Source organism: Cervus elaphus, chromosome 20 (genome assembly GCF_910594005.1).
Source record: "Cervus elaphus chromosome 20, mCerEla1.1, whole genome shotgun sequence".
In the NCBI taxonomy this organism is placed as follows: domain Eukaryota; kingdom Metazoa; phylum Chordata; class Mammalia; order Artiodactyla; family Cervidae; genus Cervus; species Cervus elaphus.
Window position 1 is genome coordinate 72,244,163 of NC_057834.1, and position 27,999 is coordinate 72,272,161.

The 27,999-nt window shown below is 44.1% G+C and overlaps 1 protein-coding gene and 1 long non-coding RNA gene across 2 annotated transcripts in view; one reads left to right on the forward strand and one right to left on the reverse strand.

The window, feature by feature from the left end:
* The window catches only part of ABCA4 (ATP binding cassette subfamily A member 4), a 150,722-nt gene that overhangs the window by 40,955 nt on the left and 81,768 nt on the right, over positions 1-27,999 (forward strand). The window contains exons 7-11 of the mRNA XM_043878203.1: positions 10,772-10,861; positions 13,129-13,369; positions 14,398-14,537; positions 15,161-15,277; positions 16,150-16,347. Of these exons, the coding sequence (XP_043734138.1) occupies positions 10,772-10,861; positions 13,129-13,369; positions 14,398-14,537; positions 15,161-15,277; positions 16,150-16,347 (786 nt within the window). The remainder of the gene's footprint in view (positions 1-10,771; positions 10,862-13,128; positions 13,370-14,397; positions 14,538-15,160; positions 15,278-16,149; positions 16,348-27,999) is intronic.
* LOC122677893 lies at positions 27-27,994 on the reverse strand. Its single transcript, XR_006335948.1, has 4 exons — positions 27,881-27,994; positions 13,468-13,562; positions 2,635-2,732; positions 27-1,918 (listed from the first exon to the last, which is right to left on the reverse strand). It is a non-coding gene; the product is annotated as an uncharacterized LOC122677893 (long non-coding RNA).

The window sequence follows — 27,999 nt, forward strand, 5'->3', positions numbered from 1 at the left end:
AGAAGGGAATGGCAACCCACTCCAGTATGCTTGCCTGGAGAATCCCATGGACAGAGGAGCCTGACAGGCTACAGTCCATAGGGTTGCAGAGTTAGACATGACTGAGCGATTAACATGAACATGAAGAAGGAAACCTACAAGGAATTATTTGCAGTAAAATGGGACTTTTGCTCCTGTACCCACCCTATCAAGGTTTTTAGAAAAACAGTGATGAGACAGGCACAGAAAAGCTCAGGGCAGACCCTCCAACCTTCTCAGAGGGGCACGGGCCAGGCACGGCTGCTCTGAGGCAGGGGCAGAGGCCTCCCTGGGACAAGGCTGTTGCTGCAGCTGGTTGGCAAGCAGCCAGGCTTAGGTCCTGTGTGGGGAATGCTGTGTCTTCCGTTCTCCTGGGCTGTTTTTCACACGCATGTGTGTCAGTGTATAAATAAGCTTTCAGTAAGTGCCAAATTGGTGCTCACTAACAGAGAGGGGCCAACTCACTAAACCACTGCATGACACCTACCCCTGTTGTGTCAGGACCTGGGCGTGTGGGTGGAAGTTTAACCTCCAAACTAGCCGTAGAGCCAAGAGAACTAGGAGTGGGGGGCTGGGGACTCGGCACCAACTGGGGCCAGCTGTGTTTTTCCTCAGCCCCTTGGAGATCAGAAGTGAGTGTTGTCATCCTCAAATAATCCAAGTGCAGTACCCACGCCTTCCTCCACCCCACCCATCCCCAGATGTATGCTCGTGTACACACACACACACACACACAAACACACACTCTTCTCTCTCTCTGTCTCTCTCTCTCTCTCAATGCCCAGTAACCTAGGCAGACTGGGGAAAAAACAGCAGCCAGCTTGCTGGATTTACTCCAAGAAGAATTAGCCCTTCTTGCTTTCACCTGGGTTGAGATGGTTTGAAAGAGCTTGCCTTCACCTGTGGCCTTTTCAGACCTAACGCCCCCAGATTGAAACCCAGCAGCTCAGACCTGGGCCGAGGTACTGAGCCTGCCAACACTACCTGAAACGTCTTGCACCTCATAAAAAACGGTGTGTCAGTTTCGGGTGAGGGGTTGGGCCGTTTCCCATCTGATCTGGCCCAAGGCGTGTGTGTCCCTCCCCCTCCTCCTCCTTCCTCTTCGATCCTTCCTGTTTTCTCCCTGACTCCTGGTGCACAGCTTTGAAATCTTGCTGAGAAGCAAATCTGTCCCCTCGGCTCCGGCTCCGCATGTTTATTTGTGGAAGTTCGGCAGGGGAACCGAGGCGGGTGCCAAGACCTGCCACGCTGCTGGGAAATCTGCGTTTCCCTCCCTTCCCCCTTGTCGATGGACATTGACAGAGGAAATTGGCCTCCCCGGCATTTTGGCCCGCGGTTTTCCCCTTTGCAGTCGCTTCCAGTGTGACATGATTCAGCTTTCTTTCCTTTCTCTCAACTACTACTCTGTCACATTTTTACTTTTCTGACTTCATTTTCCCTGTGTCTTTGTGACTATGGGGTGGCTGAACGCTGAGTTCCACAGGAGAAAGGCCAATCTTGGGGATGCTTGCTACATGCTCTTTTCAATGTCCTGCTTTGTTCTTGGCTCTGCTCCCTAAATTCCTGAATCACTGGGAATAAGTGTGGGTGGACTGCCCCTGCTCAGTGTGAGCTGGCCATGGTTTCTGCTCTCTTGGATCATTCGTTGCAGTTTGTTAAATTTCAACTATGCGTTTCAGTTTTCAGGTGACGTTGCCGCCTCAAAATTCTCTGGAAAAGCCCCATGTCTCCAGGATTTTGCGATGGTTTCTCCCATTAGTGACTTTACTTCATGATCTCTCTCCTCCCATCTTTGAATCTTTGGGCTGTCAACATTCTCCCATTTTTGCGGGGTGTTTGGGGAGAAGGAGGAGAAAGGAGTGGTGCTCGGTGTTAGCAATGTGGAGGGAAGTGCAGCAGGCTGAGCGAAAAGAAAACCACGTTAGAAAATAGACTTTTTAGTTTTTTGAAAATTAGTTAACCACAGCAAATACAGCTGATTTACAGCATTAGTATTCTTTCTACAGCTACAAAACTATGTGTCTATTATAATTCAAAATTTTGGCAAACTGATTTTAATAAAAAAGAAATGAAATGGAAGAGAGAGGGACATTAATGTATGTTAAATGTATATTAGGCTTATGGGCTTGATTGGCATTGGCCTGCAATGGTTTCTTTTAGGCTCCAGGCACCAGTAGGCCAGGGCTTATTTTCTTACTGGATGAGTTGTAGTTTTATGAATTTAAAAAGGAAAAAAAAGACTGAGAGGTCAAAACTAAAGTCACTTAGGACACAAACAGTCCCCTGCAAAGACTGCTCTTAGGATAAAGCGTCCTGGGGTTCTGGCCTTTATTCAGTAGCTGTAGATAGAGCACCAACGTGTTAGGCATCCGGTTTTCTCCAAGGTAAACTGGTTTAAAGAAGGAGTTCGGCCTCTGAGTTTTCTTATCTCTCCAGAACAGTAGTTCTTAATCTTTTTATAGATTAGGACTGCCTTTGAGAACGTGACAACAGCTCTAAGTCTTTTTCCTACAGAAATGTAAGTTCACACAGACACAGCAGGTGGGGGCGCTTGAAGCCTCTGAAGTCAGACCCCCAAGTTAACAGCTTTTGCATTAAAATTTCTTTCCTACTTACCATTAATGTATATCCTTTCCAAAAGATTTGAAATACAGCCACAAATTCTTCCTTAATTCTCTGTATGAAGTAATCAGCTTCTCCCCTGAGCACAGGATCTGAGAGAGAGAGAGAGGTCCAGAAGGCCGGCAGCCCACTGCCTGGTCCTGGCTCTGCCCTGGCCTCTTCCCTGCTGTCATTTGAAAGGAACTCAGCCTCCCCGTGTGTCAAATTGAGACAGCAAAACCTATTCCATGGATCTCATAGGATTCAGTGGTGAAATTTACACTAGAGGTAGAAAAGCACTTTGAAACAAAAAGCATTTTTGCTCTTACAAAAATAAGAATGTAGCTGCTTTGTGGGGGCCTGCCTCATTGCTCCACTCCCAGAAGTGTCCTCCTCAAACACTTAGGGGGGACATTCTTCCTCCCCAGACCCCCAGACCCTCAGACTAGGAAGAGGACTATTTCAAGGGGTGGTCTTTTGGCTGCCCCTAGATTCCAAACTCAGTTTTGCTTTCATCAGCCACAAATACTGAAAACAAAACTGAAGTCACCGCGGAAAGAAAAAGGCCCAGTTTCTGTCGAGCCAGAGTCCCATTACTTGTCTGTTCAAGAGCCCACCCTCTCATTCAGACCCTCTGCCCGCCCCCTCCCTAGTTCTGGGAGACAGCTTGTCTCTGTGACCTCTCCCGGTAGAGACGGTTTGGCATTTCCCCACTGCTCTGAGTGATTTAGTCTGAATTCTCTACTCATGACGCATTTCCTGGTACTCAGGGTGTCCCCTCCTGGTTGCCCCCTCACCACTTAAGCTGGTTTCCTCTCTTTTCATCTGATGCTTCACAACTGTCAGGTTGCAACAAACATGCTTCAAATCTACATTCCTCCAGTTGCCTAGCAACAACTTCCCTCCCGGATAAATCTGGATTTCCTGTAGCGGCCCACAATTAAACACAGTGGGCCCCTCACTGTCTGTCTACCGTTTCGTCTGCTTTTCACCTCTGTCTGGGTGCTTTAAAGACAGCAGCTTATCCCTTACTCCAGAGCCCTCCACCAGTTCCCAGAGGCCGCGTTATCCTTGTAAGGACACTTTTAATCCAAGGCTACCTCTTCACCCCTGTGTTAGATCCTCAACTTAGAAATCAATACTGTTTTCCAGATGCCCTTCTTTGAATCAGAGAAGGTAAAACAAAAATTTCAACTCATAAAACATGCATTTTTTGTGCTGACAGCGTGGCATCTGTTTGATTAACCCATTGGATCCAAAGTGTCAGCAAGAATCGCTCAAATGAGACTTTTTTAGTAGGGAATATGCTTTATTCTGCCTCAAGAAAAAATATTACACAGTCCCAAAGGACAGGCATGTACCTCGTTCCTTGAGAACCCAGAGACCTCATGTAACCAGAATTTTCTTGGCTACTGGGTAGGACCTTGTATCCATTTTTCAAGTTCTGGACCAAGGCCCAGGAACCCCTCAGACCTCCCATAGCTGAGGGAAGATGATAGAGATGTACTTTTCTATAGCCCTATTTGTATATCCAATCTTCCTTATGAGATCTAATCAGGTCTTGAACTTGGGTTGAATTCAACTTGAGTGCTGAGAACAGTCATGACATAGAAGGGTTACTTGTTTGGGAAATTAAGATAACTTATTTGGCATAGGAAACAGTGGTGTGCGTGTGTATGTGTGTGTGAGAGAGAGAGAGATGATGATACTTGCCATTTTGGTTTGTGACCTTTTTTTCCAGAAATGTTTTCACATTTCCATTCAAATAAATTTACAGTCCCTTCCGGTTCTTTTGGCAGGAACAATCCATGCAAATTTGAATAGATACTGGGGAAGGGAGCCTGGGAAAGTTATTTTATAATTCATGGCAACATCAATCAGACAATTGGTGACCAGACACATATGAAGTGTTCCCTGGGGAGACGGGATGGGGGAGCACTGAGATGTAGGTGGGATGTAAAACGGAGGTTCAAGTACAAGATCCTCATTATTTACTATCTCCACTGGAAAGAGCTAGGAAAGGCATTGCAGCTGTGGTACCAGGGACACAACTGGAACTCAGTAAATATTTATATTGGCATAGTGAATATTATTAAATTATTTTTAATGGGATGTAGCTGCTTTATAATATTGTTAGTTTCTGCTGTGCAACAACATGAATCAGCTATATTCACACATATATCCCCTCTCTCCTGAGCCTCCCTCCCACCCTATACCCATGTAGGTCATCACAGAGCAGCGAGCTGAATTCCCTGTGCTATATGGCAGGTTCCCACTAGCTATCTATTTTACACATGGCCGTGTATACATGTCAGTCCCAATCTCTCAGTTCATCCACACCACACCACCCCACCATGTCCATACATCTATTCTATACATCTGTATCTCTATTCCTGCCCAGAAAATAGTGTACCATTTTCTTAGATTCCACATATATATGCACTAATATAAAATATTTGTTTTTCTCTTTCTGATTTATTTCACTCTATATAACAGACAAGACTGAAAAGGAAAATGTTAACCAAACACAAAAATGTTCCTCCAGCAGTTGTTCCTCCTGTCCCCCTTCCCCAAATTTCTGGTCTTATTCTTACTGGCTGGCCCTCGAGTCTCTCTTGCCACCTCTCCTTACATTCCTCCTCCACCTGGAATTCTTGGCCCTCCTGTTCTGTCCGTAAACACTGCCCTCATTCTCATGATCATCACCTTGTCTTCTTTCAAAGAGTAACCAAGTGCTACCTCCCCCCATCCCTAGGCAGAGCCAACCACACCTTTTCTGTAAGTCACCATTGTATCTTGTAAAAACATCTCTCATGGAAGCTAAAATCACAATGGATTCTGTCTCTTATCCACTAGATTGTGTTTATTTTCTCATTAAGTAATACAGTACACATTTACTGCACATTTACTATGTACCATACTCTGAAGATATTAAAAAAAAAATAAAGTGTATTCCTATGCTTAATGAATTTACAGTATAGTAGAAAGACAGAGGGGCTTCCCAGGTGGCTCAGCGATAAAGAATCCACCTGCCAATGTAGGAGACACAGGTTCAATCTCTGGGTCAGGAAGATCCTCTGGATCTCCAACCCGCTCCAGTATTCTTGCTTGAGAAATCCCATGGACAGAGGAGCCTGATGGGCTACAGTCCACAGGGTCACAAGAGAGTCAGACACGACTTAGCAACTAAACCAACAACAGAAAGAGAGATGACTTAAAAAAAAAAAATAGTGAACCAGTGTAAAAGTGATAAATGGACAGAGGATTTAGGAGCAACTAGAGGGGACACATTAACTCATGGGGAAGGAGGGCAAGAAGAGCATGATGGTGGAGGGGAAGAAAGCTTTCTGGAGAAGGCGAGGTGGTTTTACATGTGCTGACTCTGGCCAGTAGGGTGAGGATGGGGTGAGATGGAGTGGGTAGGTTGTTTTATTAGGCCCTAAAATGATAACCTAGCAACTAAGGGCAACAGGGTTTGCAGAGGCCTACAAAAACGTTTGAGATCTAAAAGTAAAAAATTAATCATACTCTGGTTTCTCTTCAGATCACATAAATCTTTCACCTTTTACTAAAAATGAAAATTATGGCTTCAAAATACAAAGAAAAAGCTTTAGAATTAAAGTTAATAAACATTAAATTGAATCCTTAAGAAAGGTAATATTCAACCTTATGGTTAAGTTTAATATTCATGAAATTCTAAATTTAAAAAACTGGTTTATAGTTCAGAGTCTTCCCCTTTACAAAGATTAGTGAGTATTTGCAATGATTGCTTAGACATTGTACCAGATCATTCATTAAATGAGTTAGTCAAGGTCAAATTTCAAAAGTAAGATTAAGAGCCTTAAAAAATGTGTATCTGTCTGTATCAATATAGCTATAGCAGAGACACAGATGCTTTAAATATGTGAATTTGAGGCAGGATCGAGTTTTAAGATCAGAGTGTGCCTAGAGCCTGTGGAGATGAAGGAGAGAGGATGGAAAGAAGCGGTCCACTGAGGCGAAGCACAGGCATAGATAGTATCTAGTCCACAGTTAAGTGAGGGAAACACACAGCAAACTCACAGAGAAGAGAGAGTACTTAAAAGTGATAGGAGCTGTGACTGACTGACTGCTGTCTGGTCTCTCTGGATGCATGAATGTGACAGTTGCTTATCCTCTGTGCCTCTGGGCTTCTTGTCTCTCTTAGGTGCCTCCCATCATCTAGCACCCTGCTTGTTTTCCTCTGCACAGCTTCTTTAGTCTCCATCCCTTGATTCCAGCCTCTTTCTAAGGCTGTCTTCCCTATTTCTCTTTGCTCCCGTCTCTGCATTTTGATGGCTCATCCTGGCCCACACTCAGACCCAGCACCAGCTTTAGATCTTCAGGCTGGGATTTTGAGAATGGAATGGGGAACAATCACCCATGACTCCCAGGCTTCCAGCTCTGGTGATGGGTGGGAGGCAGTGCCACCAACTGAGGAAGGGCATCCCAGAACAGAAGCTGGTTTGGGAGAAGATAATGAGATCAGTTTAGGACAAATTGGATTTGAGCAAATATCCAACAAACAGTTGAAAGTTGGAGATGCAGATTTAGAAGTCATCAACAAAAATGTAGCAGATTAAATGATAAAGGGAATGAAAAAACCCAGAGAGAGTGTGTGGAGTAAGAAGAGCGAGGGTGTGGAGGTCCTCAGGAACCTCAGCACATATGCAGAAGGTGGAAGCAGAAGAGCTTGTGGGACAGGCAGAGAGGGAACAGAGGAAACCAGGCAAGATGAGTGTCGTGGAGGAAAAGAACATGACCAAATTGTCAAGAGCAGAGAGGACTGAAAAGACCAGAACTGAAAGCATCCCTTAGACTCTAAAACTGGGGATTCTAGTGAAAGCATCTTGGTAGGATGATGAAGGTAGGAGACTGGGAAGTGCTGGTGAGGGAATGAATCACTGAATGTGAATTGTTCTTCTAAGAAATGTGGGAATAAAGGGTGGAGCAGGGAAGACCTTCCCCCAAGTAAGAGAGAATTCTTCCTGCCTTACTGGCTTTGAAATGGGACACTGATGCTTTTTCTGCCTTTGAACTCGAACTGAAACATCAACTCTTTGTGGGTCTCCGGCCTGCTTGGGCTTCCCTGGTGGCTCAGATGGTAAAGAATCTACCTGCAGTGGAGAAGACCCAGGTTCAGTCCCTGTGTTTGGAAGATCCCCTGGAGAAGGGAATGGCTAACCACTCCAGTAGTCTTGCCTAGAGAATTCCATGGACAGAGGAGTCTAACAAGCTACAATCCATGGGGTGGCAAAGAGTTGGATGTGACTGAGCGACTAATACACACTTAGCCTACCAACTCATGCTGAAGATTTTGTGATTGGCCAGCCTCCATAATTTCATGAGCCAATTCCTTATAGTAAATCTCTTCCTATCTATCCATCTATCTTCCTATCTACCTATGCACTGCCCCTAGTGAGCGTACCATTTCATGAAGTATCAGGCATAGAAACAGCCACCTGCTTGTTGCTATGAGCATTCATTCATCATATTTGATATGTGCCTGAATGTCTACTGTGTGGCCAACACACAGACATACTTCCTGTCTACATGGAGCTTAGAGTATAATAAGAGAGATAACATGTGATCAGTAGAATGATTACCTGTGAAGAAGAGTGCAAGGAAGGAAATAAACGGGGCACCTTAAAAGAACGTAACAGAGCAAGGGTGAGTGAAGAAGCATATAAAAAGAAGCATCATCTAAATCTACCATGAGAACACTGTCTTTCATATAGATAGTGGTCTTAGGAATCAGACTTGAAGAATGAGGAAAACTTTACCAAGCAGAGAAAGGAGGTGGACAATGTGCACAAGCCAGGAAGCATGAGAAAGGGACCAGCACCTCAGGGACTGTAGAATGAAGTCTGGACACTGAAGGAAAAGTAAGAAAGAAGGCTTGAGAGGGAGCCACGCACCAGCTCACGAGAAGTCATGTGTGTCCAGCATGGGTACTGACCTCTCCTGGAGACAGTATGGACCCACGAGGATCTTTGTGCGGAAGAAGTAACATGATTGTATTGGCATGTTAGGTAACTCAGGCTATAGTGTGGCGGGTGCATTTGAAGGAAGGAGATTAGGGTCAAGAGGCCAGCAAGAAGGTTGTTCTGATAAGGTGTTCTGAGAAAGAAGCAAGGAGAACTTGAGCAAAACAGCTTAGTGAGGAAAGAACAAAGAGAGGAGAGTATTGATGCAATGCTCATTGATTTATGCACACAAAACCTTTTTATTTTTAGAATTTTATTATAAAAATAACTATAAAAGAGAAAATGATATCATAAACTCCCATGTGCCTGTCACCCAGCTTCAACTATTATCAACATTTGGCTGCTCTTGTTTTATCTGTTCCTTTTTTCCCTGAAGTCTTTTAAAGCAAATCACACACAACATTTCACCCTTACATATTTCCCTATGTATCTCTAACATAAAAACTTAGTTGTTTTAACAAAACCACAGTTCTATGATCACTCCCAACAAAATTAATTCCTCAATAATACCTAATACCCTATTATGTTAACTTTCCCTTTGCTTGTTACAGGTGCTTTGTTCAGATCAAAATCAAAATAAGATTCACAATAGCATTGTAATTGGTTATGTCTAATATCCCCTTTCATCTGTAATAGTTCTTATTGGAGGTAGTTTGGAAGGCGAGTCAGCAGGACTGAGTGACATCTTACCATTGGCATACGTTTTTACCTGCTGGCTTCCTCCCTTCCTACCTACTCTTCTCAGCCCCACCCTCTTATGGGAAAACAGGAATTAAAGTACTTTGCCCAACACTGAAGCTATTTTCAAGGAGTTTGCAAAGTAGTTATGGCAAGACCAAAGTCTGGGATCAGTGTTAAGGTTAAGGAGAAGAGACTTTTCTCAAGGTTATAGTTTCAATGGTGGCTTTACTGCTCCTTAGTCTAGAAAATTCTCCTCCTGCTGCTTTGTAGCTCTCATGCATAAGAAGGTCTTTCATACTGCAGTTATAAAGTAAGCATGAAATGCTAATGCTCCATAAGTGTACATACACTTATTCTTCAGTTCAGAGTTAGAAATATGAGGACTCCTGGACCTACAGCCAGGAGGAGGAGGACCTACAGAGGGGGAGCAGGACCACAGCTAGAAATAGCCCAGGCTGCTCAAAGCCTAACTCCACCTGCTTCTCTGCTTTGCTGCAGCTGGATCAGTACCCCCAGCATTTAGGAGAGCGGTACTGACAAATGAGAAGGCAAGGCTTGTGGCTTGTGGTCCACAAATATATGAATGAGAATTACATGTTGAGCTTGTTAAAATGCAGATCCCCTCCAGGCCTACTCAAGGGGCACACTTGAGTCTGAATCACCATCTCAAAAGTTAGAATTCAGTCCTAAAAAATAGAGAACTGGTGATTCAGTCATTTTGAAACTATGAAGAATGAAGTCATTCATTCAGGACTTGAACTCGATTTCTGGGAAACAAGGTGTTCACATCAGGCTCTGGGACTCAGAGCCAGAAAACTCATCAACTTCCACATTCCCCACCGCGGTGGAAAACACGCAAACAGCTCTGTGTTGCTGCACAGGCCTGGGATCACCAGAACGCTAGCATCAGACAGAGACTCTGAGAGGGAACTCCTGTCTCTATTCATGGCTGCAAGCAGCTGCTTTGAAAAGAAAGGTGCTGGAGTTGGCCAACTCGTCCATAAGAGGTTGGTGCTGAACAGAGGAAGAAACACAACCTGTCTGGAAAGGACATAAAGGGACAACAATGACAAGGAAGCCTGCGAGAGTCCACAAAGCCCGAGGTGAACAGATGGGCACCCTCCGCACGCGGCCTTCCTTTCCACCCCAGCAGCTGTGCTGTTTTCCTTCCTCCAGGAGTCTTGTTTGGTGTCACTAAACCAGCAATCAGAATCACTTTGGTGCATTTAATGTCACCATGAAACTATTTGTGATTGACTAGTTCAGCAGGGTTGAGAATAAGAACCTTTGATTTTCTCAATTAGACAAAAACTTGTTTTTGAAAACAATCTTGCAGAAGAGGTCCTGTGATCAGAAAGAAGGTAGGAAATGTTTTTCCAGCATACCAGAGATCAGATAGCACCAATGTGCATATGTAGAACTACACATATATATGTTTTTAAAATATTTTTTCCTATCAATTACAGTTTCCCAGACTCCTAGACAGCAGTTCTCAAGGTATCAATCTGAGATCCTGGGGAAGAATATTATCTGATATGTCACCAAGAATTCAAGAAGTAAGTGACTTGATGATAGTAATATAATTCCATTATATCTTTCCACTGTTTTATCACACTTAATATATCAAATAATTGTACCTCAGACCCGTTCAAGGAGAAATACATTTGATTTTTCCATCTAGCAATTTCGAAACACCTGTTCATATCCTTAATTACCCATGCTCCTGAGTTGGGGGCAGACAGAAAGGAACCATTTGTCTAATTTCACACCCAGAAGGAAACAACAGTTTGTCTGGTGTAATGGATTATCAGGGGACTGACAACTGAATTCAAGTCTTTTCACTCTTTCTGACATGATCCAATATTCCCTTATGCCCTTAAAATCCACATAAATCTATACCATTAATAGTAATATCATATACTTTCAGAATCTAAGTGTCTTTTTACTTTACTCATTTCATCACAAAGAGAGTGACTTTTTGGTGTTGTTTTATAAAAGATGTGCACATTTTAACCAAATATACAAGCCTTTGCCCATATATAAGTGATTTTCCACTCAACAGATGAGAGGTGCTGGGGTCACAATGATGAAGAGACAGATATATGGTCACTGCCTTGTGAAATGTATAGTCCAACAGGGAGGAGAGCTGTGAAATAAACAATTAGCTTCAAGTGTAGTGAATATTATGAAAGAGAAGCAAAGGGGAAACATATTTTTCCCCAAACTTTTTTTCCCTCCAGTATTCTCAGCTGACTTGGGCTTTGCCAACCTTGAAAATTGCATGGTTAGAATCTGTCCTCATAAAACTAAGCTCGCCTGGGCAGAGTGCTGTGCAGGGCAAGTTAGAAAAGGCTCCATTGTACTGATGGCCACCTGCTGGGGTGGGAGTCTCTATTTAACATTCTTCTCCTCATAAGCATTTTAAAAATGTATATCAGTATAATAGGGTTGCAGTTGATAGAGAATATTTTTTTAAATCTCCAAAGCAATTCAACACTCTTAATTCCATGTGGGAGTTCCAGAAAGTTTCTTGCCTGACTAGATAACAAGTCTAGCATTCGTGAACTGCACTGAAGCAGATGGCCCTGTTTATATTAACTGATACTAGACCATTTGACCCTGGAACAGCCTCTTCATCTCTGAGCGCTTTGATTAAATGAGCAACATAATAATGGTAATAACCTCTTACAAGACTGTCATAAGGCTTACTGCTGTTAAAGCAATTTGCGGTTCCATTTTTATTATTGAAGCCGAGACTGTGACTATAGGCATGACTCACTATGTGGATTCTCCACGGTCCTCAACAGTTTCAGAGGGCAAGTGTTGGCATGTGGACAGAGAGGAGATGACAGGTAAACATCACTTATTGCAGTAGGAGAACGCTTTTCAGTCTCACCTGATTGAGTGGTTTTTTAAGATCTCCATATGCCTTTGAAAACAGGTAACCAAGTGTGTTTGGGGAATAAAAGCAGCATGGTTTTTATTTTGTATTTTCCTTTAAAGTCAAATGGTAGTATGGAAACTGATATCTTAGCAACTCTGGCAGCCCTTAACTTAGTTCTCAGCATTATAGATTCACCTTCAAAAAATGAGGCCAGTGAGTGCCACCAGTACCCATATGGAGAGAGGACCACCAGCCTCTTCTTAGTTTGGTGCAGAATGTAAAGAGTTTTTCCAGGAGTGGAGAGTTCATTTGTTCTATATTTGCTTAGATCTTAAAATACACACACACACACACACACACACACACAGACTGAAAGAAACCACAAGCCACACATTTCAGGGAAATGGAACAGTCCACATTTGGTAAAGCTAAGCTAATAAGAAGATAACTTTCCAAATACAAGAAACTAATTTCTAAACTATTTGGCCAAAGACCAAATTTGCCCTGACTTTGCCTCTCTGAGACTACTCCTCGTCCTCCATTTCATTTCCCAATTTTTTCCAGTAGCTCCATCTTGGTGAGAATAACAGAACCAAAGAACTGACTTACAAAGAAATATTCTCTACATTTTGCTAAGGATACATTCCCAGGGAATTCACACTAAACAGACTGGAAAAGAGAAGTAATATTAAAATGCTTTTGGAAGTTAACTCTTTTATTTTCTTTAAGGCTCATCCTAGTTTCCTCCTAGGGCCTGAGTGGATGGCAGTAGCTTTTATTTCACACCTGGATTAAAGATCACCAAGAATATTTGTTTTCTTTTAAATGTGGAACTCAAACACATATGGTGAGATCTCCCTAAACTTTGGAGCTTTGGCTTCACAGTGGGTTGTGACTCTGACTGCCTTAGAATAACCTGAAGCCTTTGCCTTGCCACAGTTCATCCACCGGCCAAGTGTTCAAGACTTGCTATGGGTGACCAGGCCACTCGTGCAGACTGGAGGCCCAGAGACCTTCACGCAGCTGATGGGCATCCTGTCTGACCTCTTGTGTGGCTACCCAGAGGGAGGAGGATCTCGGGTGTTCTCCTTCAACTGGTACGAAGACAATAACTATAAGGCCTTTCTGGGGATCGACTCCACAAGGAAAGATCCTATCTATTCTTATGACGAAAGAACAAGTAAGTTTTCCAAGCCCTGCATATAAATTGGCTTCTAATGTTGGGTTAAGCCGATAGGGTAACACTTGCAGGTGAAATTAATCCTGGTGTTGACTTACCGTGGGTCTTGTTGATCAGCTTTGGGCAAAGAGGCTTCTCCTTGCGCAGAGTCCATTTCCTCACAGAGGAAGAGGGGCAGTGCTCAGAAGGAAATCTGGAAGTGAGTCAAGGAAAGAACTGAGACCCGCTTGGAAAGGGAACAGAGGGGACATTTCCTACTGATCTGATTGAACTAGGGTTAAGTTCTAGAGGAAGAGAAAGATAAATGAGGAGGCAACCCAGAGTTGCAAGCAGAGCTGGGGTCAGAAGGGCTCTGGCAAATAAACATGGCTGTGGGATGTTTTTACAAACACAATGCAGTGAAAATCTGTGTGAATAGTATTGAATTGTGTTCCAAATGGCAAGTTGCTTGCAAGTTATCTTTCCCACCTTTCACTATTTTTTTTGGCTCCTGTGGGGTAAAGGAGGGTGGGGTATGGACGAAATGCAACCTAGTAACCCACTAGTTAAAAATTGAAGAGGCAGTGAGGCACGCACCCAAAGCACTTGGGCCCCAAGATAGCCACACATAACAAAGAAGTTAAGCGGCTAATTGAAGGGAAATTATTGAAACTAAAGCTGAGATTTCAAGTGAAGGCCTCGTTTGGCCTCTCGGTCCCTTTCATCTGAGAATGTCCTCTGTTCCTTTTAATAATCGCAAGCAGGCTTCTCAACCTTCTTCTAAAGCAGGAAAAAAAAAAAAAAAACGAAACCCAGGGCAAGCCCCATCCTTTGTTTCTCTGATGAGGCCTTTATTGAGATGCACTGTGGCATTTTGTTACTTACTAATGATGAGCTTGTTATTGGTGGAGTGCAGCCTATTAATTTAGGTTATTTGTCAAATCCTCCAGCATATAGTTGAATGAAACATGTGATTTGAACACACTAATGACTATGTTTAGCTGAGCAACAGGGAGTTTCTATAAAATCCGTCCCTTCTCTCCTGACAGCGACCTTTTGTAACGCATTGATCCAGAGCCTGGAGTCAAACCCTCTCACCAAAATAGCCTGGAGGGCAGCAAAGCCTTTGCTGATGGGGAAAATCCTCTTCACTCCAGATTCCCCTGCAACACGCAGGATACTGAAGAATGTAAGGTCCCAGCTGGCCTTGTCCCTTCTGCCTTCTGCCCCTGGCTGTCCAGTAGAATGAGAGTGTATGTGCATGCGCGTGTGTGTGTGTGAATGAGTGTGTGTGTTTTACTGTGCCCTCCTGGGGGTGAGCCTTGTGTTTTATGCTCTGTGGACACTTGGTTCCTCCCGTTGGAAGGCTTTGCACCGGTGCCCCTGCCTGGACCCTCCCTTCTCTATGGAGCCTGCAATGACATTTTCTTCCTCATTGCCTAAATTCTATCCCTCAGAGAGAGGTTCACAGTGCTCTGAAGCCTGCTACCGGGAATAGACAAAGATAGGCAGGAAAGGGAGGGAGAGCATTTGCTCACCGGGAGTCCAAGTCTAGCTTTAATGAGAGTCTGAGCCAATAACATCATCAATATTAAGGAATACCTCTGAGACACTGAGAAATGAGATTCTGTCAATCCTGGAGGCTGGGAAATAGCCGATTGTTCTGGGAAGTATCAGTTGACTGAGAAAATAAAGACACTTCCTTGAAAACCCTTTCCTAAACATTGAAGATTAGTGACAGGAAAGGTACAACCAAAGATTCTCTCTTACTTTTTCTCTCTCCATTCTTTTGCTGTCTCTGTCTGATTTTAGGCTAATTCGACGTTTGAAGAGCTGGAGCGTGTCCAGAAGTTGGTCAAAGTCTGGGAAGAAGTAGGGCCCCAGATCTGGTACTTCTTTGACAAGAGCACACAGATGACCATGATCAGAGTACGGATGGCATTAGAGGTCGGGAGGGGGAGGGGAGGAGAAAGGCCAGGAAAGTTCCATTTGTTTCCTCTTCCCATAACTTTCCCTGGAATTAGATCAAAATATAACAGGCACCAGTTTTTGAAGCTGTCCTCAAGTGGAATCACTGACTTTGCATGGGACCTAGGACTTTGCTAGTGGCTCAGATGGTAAAGAATCTGCCTGCAATGCAGGAGACCTGGGTTCTATCCTTAGGTTGGGATGATCCCCTGGAGGAGGGCATGGCAACCCACTCCAGTATTCTTGCCTGGAGAATCCCATGGACAGAGGAGCCTGGCAGGCTACAGTCCATGGGGTCACAAAGAGTTGGAAACAACTGAGTGACTAAGCACAGCACAGGTTTCTGAAACTGGGGAAGTACAAGAACCATCATAAGATGGGTGACCTCCTGAGGTTCTTCACTGTTATGTGTATACACGAGGGCCTCCGATTCAAAGGGGCATCTCCACAAGGGGCCAGTTCTGTAACTGCAAAGATAGTCAAATGTGTCTCTCTGGTCACATTTTCAGTTTTGCAAAACCAGGAGATAAGAGTCCTGTGTAGCAGAGATAATTTAAAAGAAACCAAAGAAAATCCTTAAGAAAAAGAAAGCTTCCAATATACCATGTCCCTGCCCCTCTCCCCCATTCTCACATCCCTCCTTTACTATAGAGACCTATGTATTGGGGAGAAATGGGATATAGCTAGATATGCTTTATGATAGAGGAAAACCCACTAGATTTTTAGGGAACCTTGGAGTCTATCCTATTTGTTAAAGATTGGCAATGGCCTAAAAACAAGACCAGAGATCCTGTGGAATTCTAAATGCTGTAATTGTTTTGCTTCTTCCCAAGGACACTCTGGAGAACCCAACAGTAAAAGCTTTTTGGAATAGGCAGCTTGGTGAGGAAGGCATCACTGCTGAAGCTGTTCTGAGCTTCCTCTATAAGGGGCCTCGAGAGGGCCAGGCTGACGATGTGGACAACTTCAACTGGAGGGATATATTTAACATCACCGATCGCGCCCTACGCCTGGCTAATCAATATCTGGAGGTAAGGGTAGCAAGTCACCTGAGGGCCACCCAGGACCCCTTCAGGACAGCCCTGTACATGGAGCCAGAGATTCCTTAGCAAGTCAAGTGGTCTTGGGTTTCAAATCTCATTTTCCTCACTGAAAGGTTCCCACAGTCCCCAAACAGAGATGAATCCCGTTCTCTATCAGCTTATCCACAATTAAAACAGTTCCCTCTTCACATCTCCTGCCTCCTAACAGCTCCCTAACTCCTTCTTGGCTGTTCCTTCTCCCTTGTAGCCCACATGGTGTCATGTCTGTCCTTAGCCATCTCTTGTCTGCATTGCCTCAGTGGCTGTCCACTGCTAGTGTCCACCAAACCTCAAGTTATGAGGTCCCCCTGCTTGTTAGACACTCCCACCCCCAGGTTCTACAGGCACATCAGACTCAACATGTCCCAAAATAAATTTGCGTTCACCCTCCCTGTAAAATGCATCCTCCTTCAGCATTTCCTACCCTGATCAAGTCCTCTGCATTTTTCCAGATTCTTAAATTAGAGGTTTTAGGGTCACCCTTAAATTACCCTCCACACAACACTCCTCATTAATTGTGTAACTTTGTGCCAAACTCTGTGCTAAGTGCTTTTACGTACCTTAGTCCCTTCAGTCCTCCGATAGCTCCATCAAGTGTTGGCTGTCATCATTCCCACTTTACAGATGTAAAAGCTGAGGCTTAAAGAGTTTAGGTAAGATCCCCATTAGCTATTAGGTGGAGCAGACAGGAGGTAGATCTGGTGTGCCTGAATTTGGAGCTGCTGTCCAGACTCCTCCACTGCCTCTGTCATGCCCAGTCACTGAGCTTTGTCTTCTCATCTCTTAGTATTTCTCAGCTCATCCTCTTACTTTCTAGGCTCTCTGAACCCCAGAGGCCTCCTCATCTCTCTACCAGTCCTTTCTAAATCCTCCCTCCCTGGACTCCAGGGTCCATTCTCTGTTGGTTCAGGTTCTTCTCCATGATGACACCAGAGTTACATTCCAAACTCACATCTGCTGATATCACTCTCACACTTACAGTCTTAATGACCCACGCACCAGGAACACAAGTCTCTTCCAAACCTGCCTCAGCCCGCCTTCCCAGCCTCTGCTTGTTCACACATCCTCAGTTCTGCCCCAATGGCCCTGCCACCACCCTGAAGTGCACCCTGGCTTCTCATGGTGTCATCCTTTGCAAATGGCTGTTTCTCTGCCAATTTTTTGGAGGTTTTTTACCTAAATAAAGAAAATTTATTGGTTGACATAACCTGGAAATTCAGGGGACCTAGGACACTGTGTCCTTCCCTCTTAACCTTGCTGTTTGCCTTGGCCCAACTCTGATCTCAGCCAGATCCTCTCCACTGGGTAGTGAGTCAGCTGCTTGCAGCCCTCAGCAGTCATCCTTATTCCAAAATCTCTGCAGAAAGAGGGAGTGGCTTTCCCACAGCATACATAATCCTCCTGGACAGTGTTGGCCTGGCCACTCTACCTATCACCAGCCCCTTAGGGGACTGTGTACCACCACGGGGTAAGGGAGGCAGCGTTAGCTTCATCTGAGTCTCATGGACTGATGAGCAGGGTTACTGTAAAGTGGGGTAAGGTCTTTCCCCAAGGCAGAGAAGTCCAAAAGGGCTTTCCCTTCCCCGTTGATTGAGCGACTGTTCACTCATTTTTTGAGACTTAGCTCTCAAATGTCACTTCTGCTGCAACGTAGGGTTAGTCATTCACTCCTCTGTGCTTCCCTGGCCCTCTCTCTGCATCTCTCTTAGACCTTGTTCCAGTTAGATTCGTGTCAGCTATTAACATGTCCATCTCCGGCTGATCAGCAGACTGGAGTTACCAGAGTCAGGGAACATATCCTAGTTATGTTCAAATTCTCAACCTCAGACTCACAGGGAACATCTCTGTCTGGGAGCTTATTGCACCTTCCAATGGGCCTCCTGTCATATAGCACATTAACACAGAGAAGATGCTCAAGGAAATAGGAGAGGAAATTAAACCAGTGGCCCCCAAGAGCAAGCCCGTCTCCCCTATACTCTGTGGTCCTAAGGATAACTGACTAGTGAGAAAAAAGCCCACCTTCATCTGTCACCACAGCGTTCTTAAAGACTCCCTGCTGCTCTTGGAGCCACCAGAATTCTCCCAGTGTGTGTGCCACTTCCTCCCCAGAACCGTGCACATGTCAGCACAGGCTTCCTCGGTGGCCTTTCAGAAGGGGCCAGGCATGGCAGCAACACAACCAGAGTTCAGGTCATTCAGAGTGATTCCCACTTGTCTGAAGGCAACAGTGACCATAGGTGCTTTCTACAAAACTGATTTCTGGACACAAACCCAGATCGATTGACTCAGAATTACCAGGGAAGAGGCCTAGTAATCTGTATTTTCACAGACCTATTAGATTGGTGGAACCTTGGAGTCCCCTCATACAGTTACTCAGTGGCTATTGTCTTCTTGCAATGCCTCTGCCAGCCAAGCCCCCATTCCTGGCCATGCCCATCCCCATCCGCCACTGTGGTTATAATATAGGCAGGATTTGGGGATGGGTTATGGACAGAGGCACTCTATTCGTTTATTCTTGCTGAATGGAGTTCAGTGGGTCTCACAGTGTTTTTTGTGAGGTCCTATCAGAATACCTCTTATCTTTTGTTTGACTTGATATTTGCATAGTGATGGAAAGGGCTTGTTTTCTTGAAAGATCAGTTTTTCCACATATCTTGTGCTTAATATAGTACCAGGTACCAAATAGATACTTAATATATATTAGATGGTTAAGAATTTAGTTTCTAGAACCAGACCACCTGGTTTCATATCCCTGCTAATTGTGCCTTAGTTTCTGCATCTGTGAAATGGATATATTGATACTTATCTAATAGGCTTGTTATGAGAATTAACTGGGTTAATTCTTGCAAAACACTTAAGACAGTGCCTGGCAATTAGTAAGCACTTAATATTAACTTTTTAGTAAAGAAACTACTGCTTGGGAGGAGGCGAGTGGAATTAGTGAAATCAGGCCCAGCCACTGAGCCCCTCCTGCTGCTCCTCCAGGGATTACAAAACTGTAATCTCATCTAACATCAGCCACCAGCATGTCCCCAGGGACTTGCAATCCCATTAGCCCAGCCAAGTGTTCCTAAGCAAAGACTAGGATAGCCACCAGTTAGTGGTCTGCCCCAGGGGTTCCTAACAGGGGTTTTGATGGTGGCAGAAACCCAGCAGGTAATTGTGCTGAGGTTTCTGACCTCCCTGCCCTCAGGAGTGGTGGGGGGAGGAAAAGTGAGGACCAGTGACCTGAAAAGAGAAGAGGGGGGTGAAGAGTAGTGAGGAAGAATCTGATCCTTGCAACTGGTCCTGGGATGTTCCATTTTTGTCCTTGTGTTTTGGGAAGTCAGGAAGAGCCTTGGAATTGGGAAGTCTGGCAGAGCCTTGGAAACTCCCCAGTTCTTATCCTCAGGAGCAGATAGGGCATGAAAACCCCTTCACAATGGCTGCAGGACTTCTCCAGGACAGGGCAGCAAGCGTGTTCCTGCACAGGCTGTTGAAGCTTGGCTGAGCCTCTCCCCTCTTCAGTAATATGACTTTCATTAAAGAGCTTTGAGAACTTCTGGGCCAGACTCAAAGCCTACTTCCCTGCCTATTCCAAAAAAGTAAAGAAAAGAAAAAAAATCATTTCAGGAAAATTCAGCAAAAATACTCTAAAACGTAAATTATGTTGATCCAGTTCAGCTTCCCTGGTAGCTCAGCTGGTAAAGAATCTGCCTGCAATGAGGGAGACCTGGGTTTGATCCCTGAGTTGGGAAGATCACCTGGAGAAGGGAAAGGCTCCCCACTTCAGTATTCTGGCCTGGAGAATTCCATGGACTCTTATAGTCCATGGGGTCGCAAAGAGTCAGACATGACTGAGCGACTTTCACAGGTCAGTGTGGCATTCAGAAGTGATATTGAACAACAGCAGCTTCAAGAACTAAGAGCAAATTTTTATACATTTTGTCATTATAGGAAAGGGGAGTGATTCAGTAGGTTCTCTCCTCACCTCGTAGAAGGGCTAAATCTTCTTTTTCTCTGCTTCGGGTAATGCCTCAGTTACTGGATGTTCCATGGAGTAGGCTGGAGAGCGTACCTTTCCCCTGGAGCCGCCTTGCTGGGTCATTGTATACCATGTTAGGTCACTGCTTGGGGAAGCTTCTCACCCACCAGTGAGGATAAACACCTTGGATCTTGCTTATAAGCTGTATCCCTCTGGGAAATCTACTTTGCCTGCCAAGGCTCAATTTTGTCATGTGTAAAATATAGGTAATAACACAACAGATCTCACAGAATCGCTGTTGAGGATGAAGTGAGTGAAGTGTGCAAGGTAGTTAGAACGATGGCACTCACTCAGTGCCATCAATTAGTTAAGCCTGTGTGTAAATTCTCTGCCCTTGATTCCTCACATCTTAGGTCGGGCTGACAGTGCTCTCCTTTCCAAGTGGCTGTGAGGATGAGACTGGAGAGGGTTGGGCACCTAGCCATGTGAAGCATGGCAGCTCTTGCTGTGAACCACAAGGATGTCTACCCTTGAACCACAGGCCATGTGAGGAATGTCCCTTTTTCTCATTTCGTGTAAGCATTAACCAGGGATGTGAAGCCACTCTTCATATTAACCTTGTGAATTGGTTTAGAATCAGGACTGTCAGATTATTCCAGAAGGGTACAAAAGTCTACACCATGAAAGCATATTATTTCAAGAGCCATGAACTGGATCACAAGCAGCTTATGGACAATGATCTTATTTTATGTCTCATCAGTCTTTCAGAAACATAGAACTGGATCGAGGAAGGAGAATACAGGTCGGGGGCAGGGAAGGCTTGAGTCATAGCTGGAAGGAAGGAAGAAAGGTGCTCTTGAGCCTGTTGTGACCAGCCACTGGTCACAGTCCTACACGTCATCTCGTGCAACACTCCTGCCTGCCCAGCAGGCATAATTGTTACCATTTTATAGAATTAAAAACCTAGTTGCCTAATACACCACAGCAGATAAGAGATGGCTTCAGAATTCTAACCCACAACTGTCTGGCTGTGAAGAGGAAATTTTTTCTTCTACCATAGGGGCCACATTAGTAGGGAGCTCAATAAGTTTGGATAAATTATATAATGAGTTGGATGTGTGCTTCAGTCGTGTCCAACTCTTTGCAACCCTGTGGACCATAACCTGCCAGGCTCCTCTTCTGTGGGATTCTCCAGGCAAGAATATTGTAGTGGGTTGCCATTTCCCCCTCCAGGGGATCTTTGTGACACAGGGATCGAACTCTAGTTCTTTACCTCTAGCACCACCTGGGAAGCCCATTTAATAAATTGGATAAGGACAGTAATTATTTTGTAAAGTTCAGGATAGCAGATACTATGCTTTTTCAGTCTTCTCTGCTTGGAAGTAGCTAGGTTTAGAGGCTTCCCGGGTGGCACCAGTGGTAAAGAACCCACCTGCCAGGGGTCGAACCTGGGTCGAACCTCTTTACCGACTGAGCTTCCAAGGCCTCAGTAGTGGTAGTGTCTCAGAGAACTGCTACAATTCAATCTAATGGAGGAGAAACAAGTTGCACAAATCCAAAATGTCACAGATCCTCCAAGCACTGTCAATTATCCTCCAAACTGTCTCTGAAATCCCCTTTCCTCACTCTCTCCATGTACAGCCTCTGTTTTCAGGGACCGGTACCAACTCTCCTAGCTGGTTTCTGGGCCTCTGGTCTCTCACTGCTTCTGTTCAGTTCCCACACTGCCCAGTGAGATTTTTCTGAAACTCATCTTGCCATCACTTACTGGTTCGGTGATTTCAGGCAATATTGTTCCCCGGCCTGCTGAAAATAAGGATGATAAGTGAAGTTACAGCGACGGCAGTGTTTACCAATGTGGCTGGACTGGGTGTTTGTGATTGGAATGTGCTTTCAACAGTCAGTGCCCGGCTCTGTTGCTTATTAAACATTTTAAGTATGATAACACTCCCCTCCCAAAGTTGTTGGAATGATTAAACAAGAAAGCTTTGAGAGCTAAAGTGCCCTGCAGTCAGCCGGACTATTCTCTTTCCCTGGACCCAACTACACAGGAAGCATCACCTGGAGGCTTTGCCCGAGTGTGAGTCTTCATGCTCCAACGTGACCTTTTTATTTGTTTCATTACTGTATTTATTTTAGAAACAGACATTTTTAAACAACTGTGCATTTCCTCTCCCTTTGTTTTCCAGTCATGGTGCATTTCCTCACTTTTTACAGTTGAACATTTCAGATGTCTGTTCATGGTGCCCAGTGTGTTAGATAAAATTTATTGCAGTGCCTTTGGCCTGTACTCCACCATATCAACCAACACAAACAGCCCAAAGCTATTTTATCCAGTGGCTTTTTCCATGTGGGGAGAAACAAATCTTGAGTGTTAAGGTTTAGATCTGCCAGGAAATTCATTCTGGGATGTTTGCCCACATCCATTGGCATTTTTCAAAAGGAACCCCAGGTGTCTACATTAACACCAGCAGGACCACTTGAGGCATTCATCAGCCACTTTGTTCTCAGTCTGAGTGTGGAAGTTAAAGATGTAAGAGACAAGGTTGTAGAGCCAACGTCTCTAAGGGTGCAGTGCTTTTCTTATCCCTGAAGATTTATCCCTCCCATGGCCTGAATGTATTAGTCAAAAAAGGTCAGCACAGAGTACCAGTCCCCTTTGATTATCAAGTTCAAGCTAAGAGAATGATTCTTTCTTTCTTTGCCTCTACTGGATATAGTTTTCCACTTAAGAGATAATTTAATTTATTTATTACTTAATGTGTTTGAATTAGCATTGGAGGGGTCACAGTTGAAGAAGTAAGCCTGCTGCTACTGCAGCTTCTTCTCCCAAGGTGGTGTTTGACTTAGCTGTATAAACAAATGACTGCATTCTCCAGAGGTCCTGAGCACAGCTGTCTGCCCTGGAGAGGGCCACACCTCTTCCGGCAGGGTGAACTCTGCTTCCTGCTGAGAATCAGCAAAACAACCAACAACCATCTTGTATAGACTTCAGATGGCAATGACCCTGCCACCCAGATTTTGGCCACAGCAGTTGGAAACTGAATAAGACAAGGAAACCTCTTCTCTTGCTTTACTGCCCTTGGCTATCACAGGGCATTCTAACAACTCTCTTTGAGATGCTCAACTCTGGTTGCAAAATTTGTCTTGACTATAGCCATGAGACCCTGGAAGCACTGTCTTTTTAATCAGTGAAGATGCCCTTTGAATTTTTTTTATAGTCGTGATGCTATCTTTCTGCTGAGCCTCTCGCAGTAGCCAGTTCTTATCTACCTACAGTATTCTTCCCAAATCCATGATCACACTGTTTCTCTCTGTTTAGAACCAAAGAGCTTTTATAAACAGATTCTGTGGCCTCAGTCTCATTAGAATCTACTATGTTTTAACTTACAAGCCAACCAGATCAGACTAGATGAGTCAAAATTCATGACCTTGGTTAAGGGTTTAGTCATTCACCATTGCTCCCCAAACACACTCATGCACCTACTCACATGAGTATACATGTTCATTAGCCAAGATCTTAACTTCAGGGACCTAGAGTAAGTACCATTAGGGAATGAGGTCACTTGCTGTGAGGCAGGTGGCCTCCCCATGAGAATGCAAGGATACATTATGAATCATACCTCAGGGTATGACCTAGGGACTTCTGACTCATGTCCAAACCAGCTTCCACAGCTGCTCTGCCTTGACCTCTGGATTAGCTTCATAAGACCTTCCTCTGGATAGAGTTGTCTGACTTTCAACTAATGGCCAATGAGCAAGCTAGTGAACACCAGTGGCTTAAGACCCATCCCACTGCCGCCCCTGTTGCCCAGGTGGAAGTTTTGGCTTCTGTTCATAGCATACTTCTAACCAGATGGGGTGCTGCAGATAAGTTTGGGATGGGTTGTGTTCCCAGCAATATTTTTTTTTTTTAAATATAACTGCCTTCTCCCCTAGACAAATAGCTATTATAAATGGCTGGGCTTAAATGCCACTAGACTCTTTTAACTTTGAAGATATTTTGCAACAGTGATTAAAATGGTATTGATCAAGTCCTCATTATTTGTGAAATAGTTTAGTATCCTACAGGCTTCCTGGGTCAGAAAGATCCCCTGGAGAAGGGAATAGCAACCAACTCCAGTATTCTTGCCTGGAGAATCCCATGGACAGAGTAGCCTAGTGGGCTACATCCATGGGGTCACACAGAGTCGGGCATGACTGAACAACTAATACTCACTCACTCTTAGGATCCTACATAGTTAAAACACAGGTTCTGTCCAGAGGAAGTTTGCTTGTTTGTCTCATAAGAGAGTGTGGAGTGCTCATCATAAAGTGGTTGGGAGGATTCAAGGGGTTAATACAAGCAAAGCCCGTGGACCAGTTTTGGGTACATAGTAAGCCTTCATTAAGCATCAACTTTTATTCTTACCAGAAGGCAGTGGTTGGCCCTTCCCAAACACACTCATGTGATCCTTAGAACATACCTATAAGGTAGGCACATCTCCATTTTGCAAACAGAGAAAGAGAGGCCACATGGTTAGCAAACAGCAAAGTAGGGGTGGCGTTCAAACACTACCCTGTACCGTCTTTCTAGAGATGATAATTTAACTTTGAAAATGGGTCAGATGTTTCAGGGTAAGAATGAGTGAGAACCATTTAGGTTTTGTTTTTCTAGAGAGTATCAGAGTACCAACCTAGAGAGACACAGCAGGAAACATGACTGTGAATCAGCTGCCTGATAAAACAGCCAGGATGGAGCCCAGGTCATTGCAGGACTTAACAATATCACTGAAAAACCAGCACTTACTCTACTGTAGATTTCCCTTAAGACATGAAAGAAGAATTCAAAGAGAATGGGTTAGATTGCTCAGAAAGTCATATTATTAAAATGTTTTTATTGGTTTTTTTTTTTTTTTTGCTTTAATGAGAGTTATACTCTTGTTAACATTATACCAAAAATTCACCTTTCACTAATTTCTCCTAGTTTATCATCTGATTTCGGGTGCATAGGATTATGTTCAAAACGCACAGTAGTAAAGTTGTATTTCTTGCAGCATTTGGGACTTCTAAATTTAACTCAATTCAGTATACATTTATTAAGCCCCTTTCATGAGGAAATACTGTTACAGAGACTTAGCAAACAAGACATGGCCCCTGACCTCCGGAAATTTACTATCTTTAGAGCTGTGCTAACAATACAATAACCAGCAGTCACATGTGACTATTTAAATTTAAATAAAGTGAAAAGGCCAGTGCCTCAGATGCATTAGCCTCATTTCAAGTGCAAAATAGCAATGTGTGCTTCCTGGCTACCATGTTGGATAGGGCAGAAGTAGAACATTTCCATCATTGTGGAAAGTTCTACTGGACAGTGCTGGTCTATTGACCAGAAGGAAGAGATCTTGTTCAGGAATTCTGTTGCTCCCACTTTGCAATTGCTCTTAGAGGAATGTGAGGGAACAGCACCACCTTTCAGGCTTAACACTTGAAGACATGGATCCATAGTCTGCCTCTGACCCATATTGACCTTAGACAAGGACCTTTGCACATTGGATTCCAGTTTCTCATCAGTAAAGCAAGGACATCAGATCATAAGACCTCTGTGACTCCTCTGTCCAAGTGCCTTGTGATACTATGAGGGAATTGATAGACTGTTCTCTGTGTGTGTGTCACAGCTACAAGAAGCTGCAAAGTATTCCCATCTCCCCAATAATATTCTTTTTTATTTTGGAAGTTTAATTTCAAGTTCACTCTATTTGTCAATACTAAAACTATATGTGCCGTCCTAAACTTGACAAACTGATTTTTTTTTTTAAAAAGATACTATTATTTTAAAATAGAGAGATAAGTAATAGTTATACTCTCTTTATTTTTTTACCTTTTTGTTTTGTATTGGGTTGATTGATTGATCCCTGTAGCTCAGATGGTAAAGAATCTGCCTGTGATGCAGGAGACCTGGGTTCAATCCCTGGGTCAGGAAGATCCTCTGGAGAAGGAAATGGCAACCCACTCCAGTATTCTTACCTGGAGAATCCCATGGACAGAAGAGTCTGGTGGACTACAGTCCATGGGGTCACAAAGAGTCAGACATGACTGAGCAACTAACACACACATAGATGATTAACAATGTTGTGATAGCTTCAGGTGAGCAGCAAAGGGACTCAGCCATACGTATGTTATACATTCTCCTCCTAACCCTCCCCATCCAGGCATGATCTCTTACTTTCTGAGACAATCGTAGCACATGGAGAGCCCGTAGATTGGGCTTTACCAATGGCTCCTGGTGTGGAAAGAAGTCTGGACCTAGAGTTGAAAAATGGGGAGAGAATCCAGACTCTGCCACCGTCTAGCTATGTGACCTCTGTCAGGTCTCCTCCTCAATAAAACTAGGGTTCCAGGTCACTCACGAGGTTCTGTGGGAGAGTTAATGTGTTCCTTCAAGCCTGTGTTACATCAACAGCCTTCTAACTAGGCTTCTAGCTTCCCCTTCCCACCACCAGTGTACTTTGAGAAACACGATCTAATCTCCTATGTCATACCTCTGCTTAGAGCCCCACAGTGGTTTCTTGTGTCTTTTCAGGGTTTTGCCAGGAAAACTCCTGACTTGAGCATGGAAAACTCTGCATCCCATGAAACCTCTCAGTTGGCCAATCACCCTGCAAACCCAGCAGAGCAACTGACCTGCTTCCCACCTGCCTTTTTACTGCACACCTCTCACCACTCACCTCTTCTCACCTACGTTCTTCTCTATACCCTAGGACAACCTGGGTGTGGATGTTTGACAAAATACTGATGCCTTGGTCCTGCCTCTTGAGAATCTGACTTCATTGTTTGGAATGGGGCTTGAGTATAGTTGTCTTTTAAAAATCTCCATAGTGGTTTGAAAGCACCAGGGAAAGGGATCTCTATTCTGTTCTCGCAGGTCTCCAGAAATCCATGCCTGAGTTGACCTTTCCTTTGCTTTCTTCCCTTGGCTAATTCCTGCTTATTCTCATCCTACTCAAGAGTCTGTTCCTCCAGGCAGCCCTCTAGGACCCCTTCCAGGTAGACTTAGCCTCATTTCACCACCAGGCTGCTTGACTACCCCAGGCTTGCTTTCACCAGAACCTGCATTCTGATTGTTGGCTTACACCAAGTCTCTCCCTCATTAGATCTGGAGTTTCTTTCAGGAAGAGATTTTATCTTTCTTCCTTGTATCCCTGGAGCCAAACAGGCTCTGGCACTTTGCAGGCTCTCAGTAAGTATTCCGTGAACAGATTAATCAAAGCAAGGCCAGCTGACCTCTTGTGAGTTACATTCTAAGAAAGAAACATCGCACAATAACCCCAGTGTATTATAGAAACAGGAGATTAAGGAAAAAACACATCCAAGTACAATACAATACAAGCTTTAACAAATCTATAAAAGTGGACAGCACCCAATATTCAAATTAAAAGAAATTCTTAGTTCTGCTCTTTTCTAGGTAATGATTTTTTTTCTCTTCCAGGGGAGAAAAGAAAAAGACAGGTTAGGAGATTCCTTCTCTATCCTCATTACCTGTCATAGAATTGTAACTGGAAATGATCTCTCTGACGAAATCCCTTTGGTTTTCTGTTATTTTCTCTCTTCCTCCTCATTCTTCCCTCAGCTGGCCATCCTTGTGTGTTTGCAGAGAG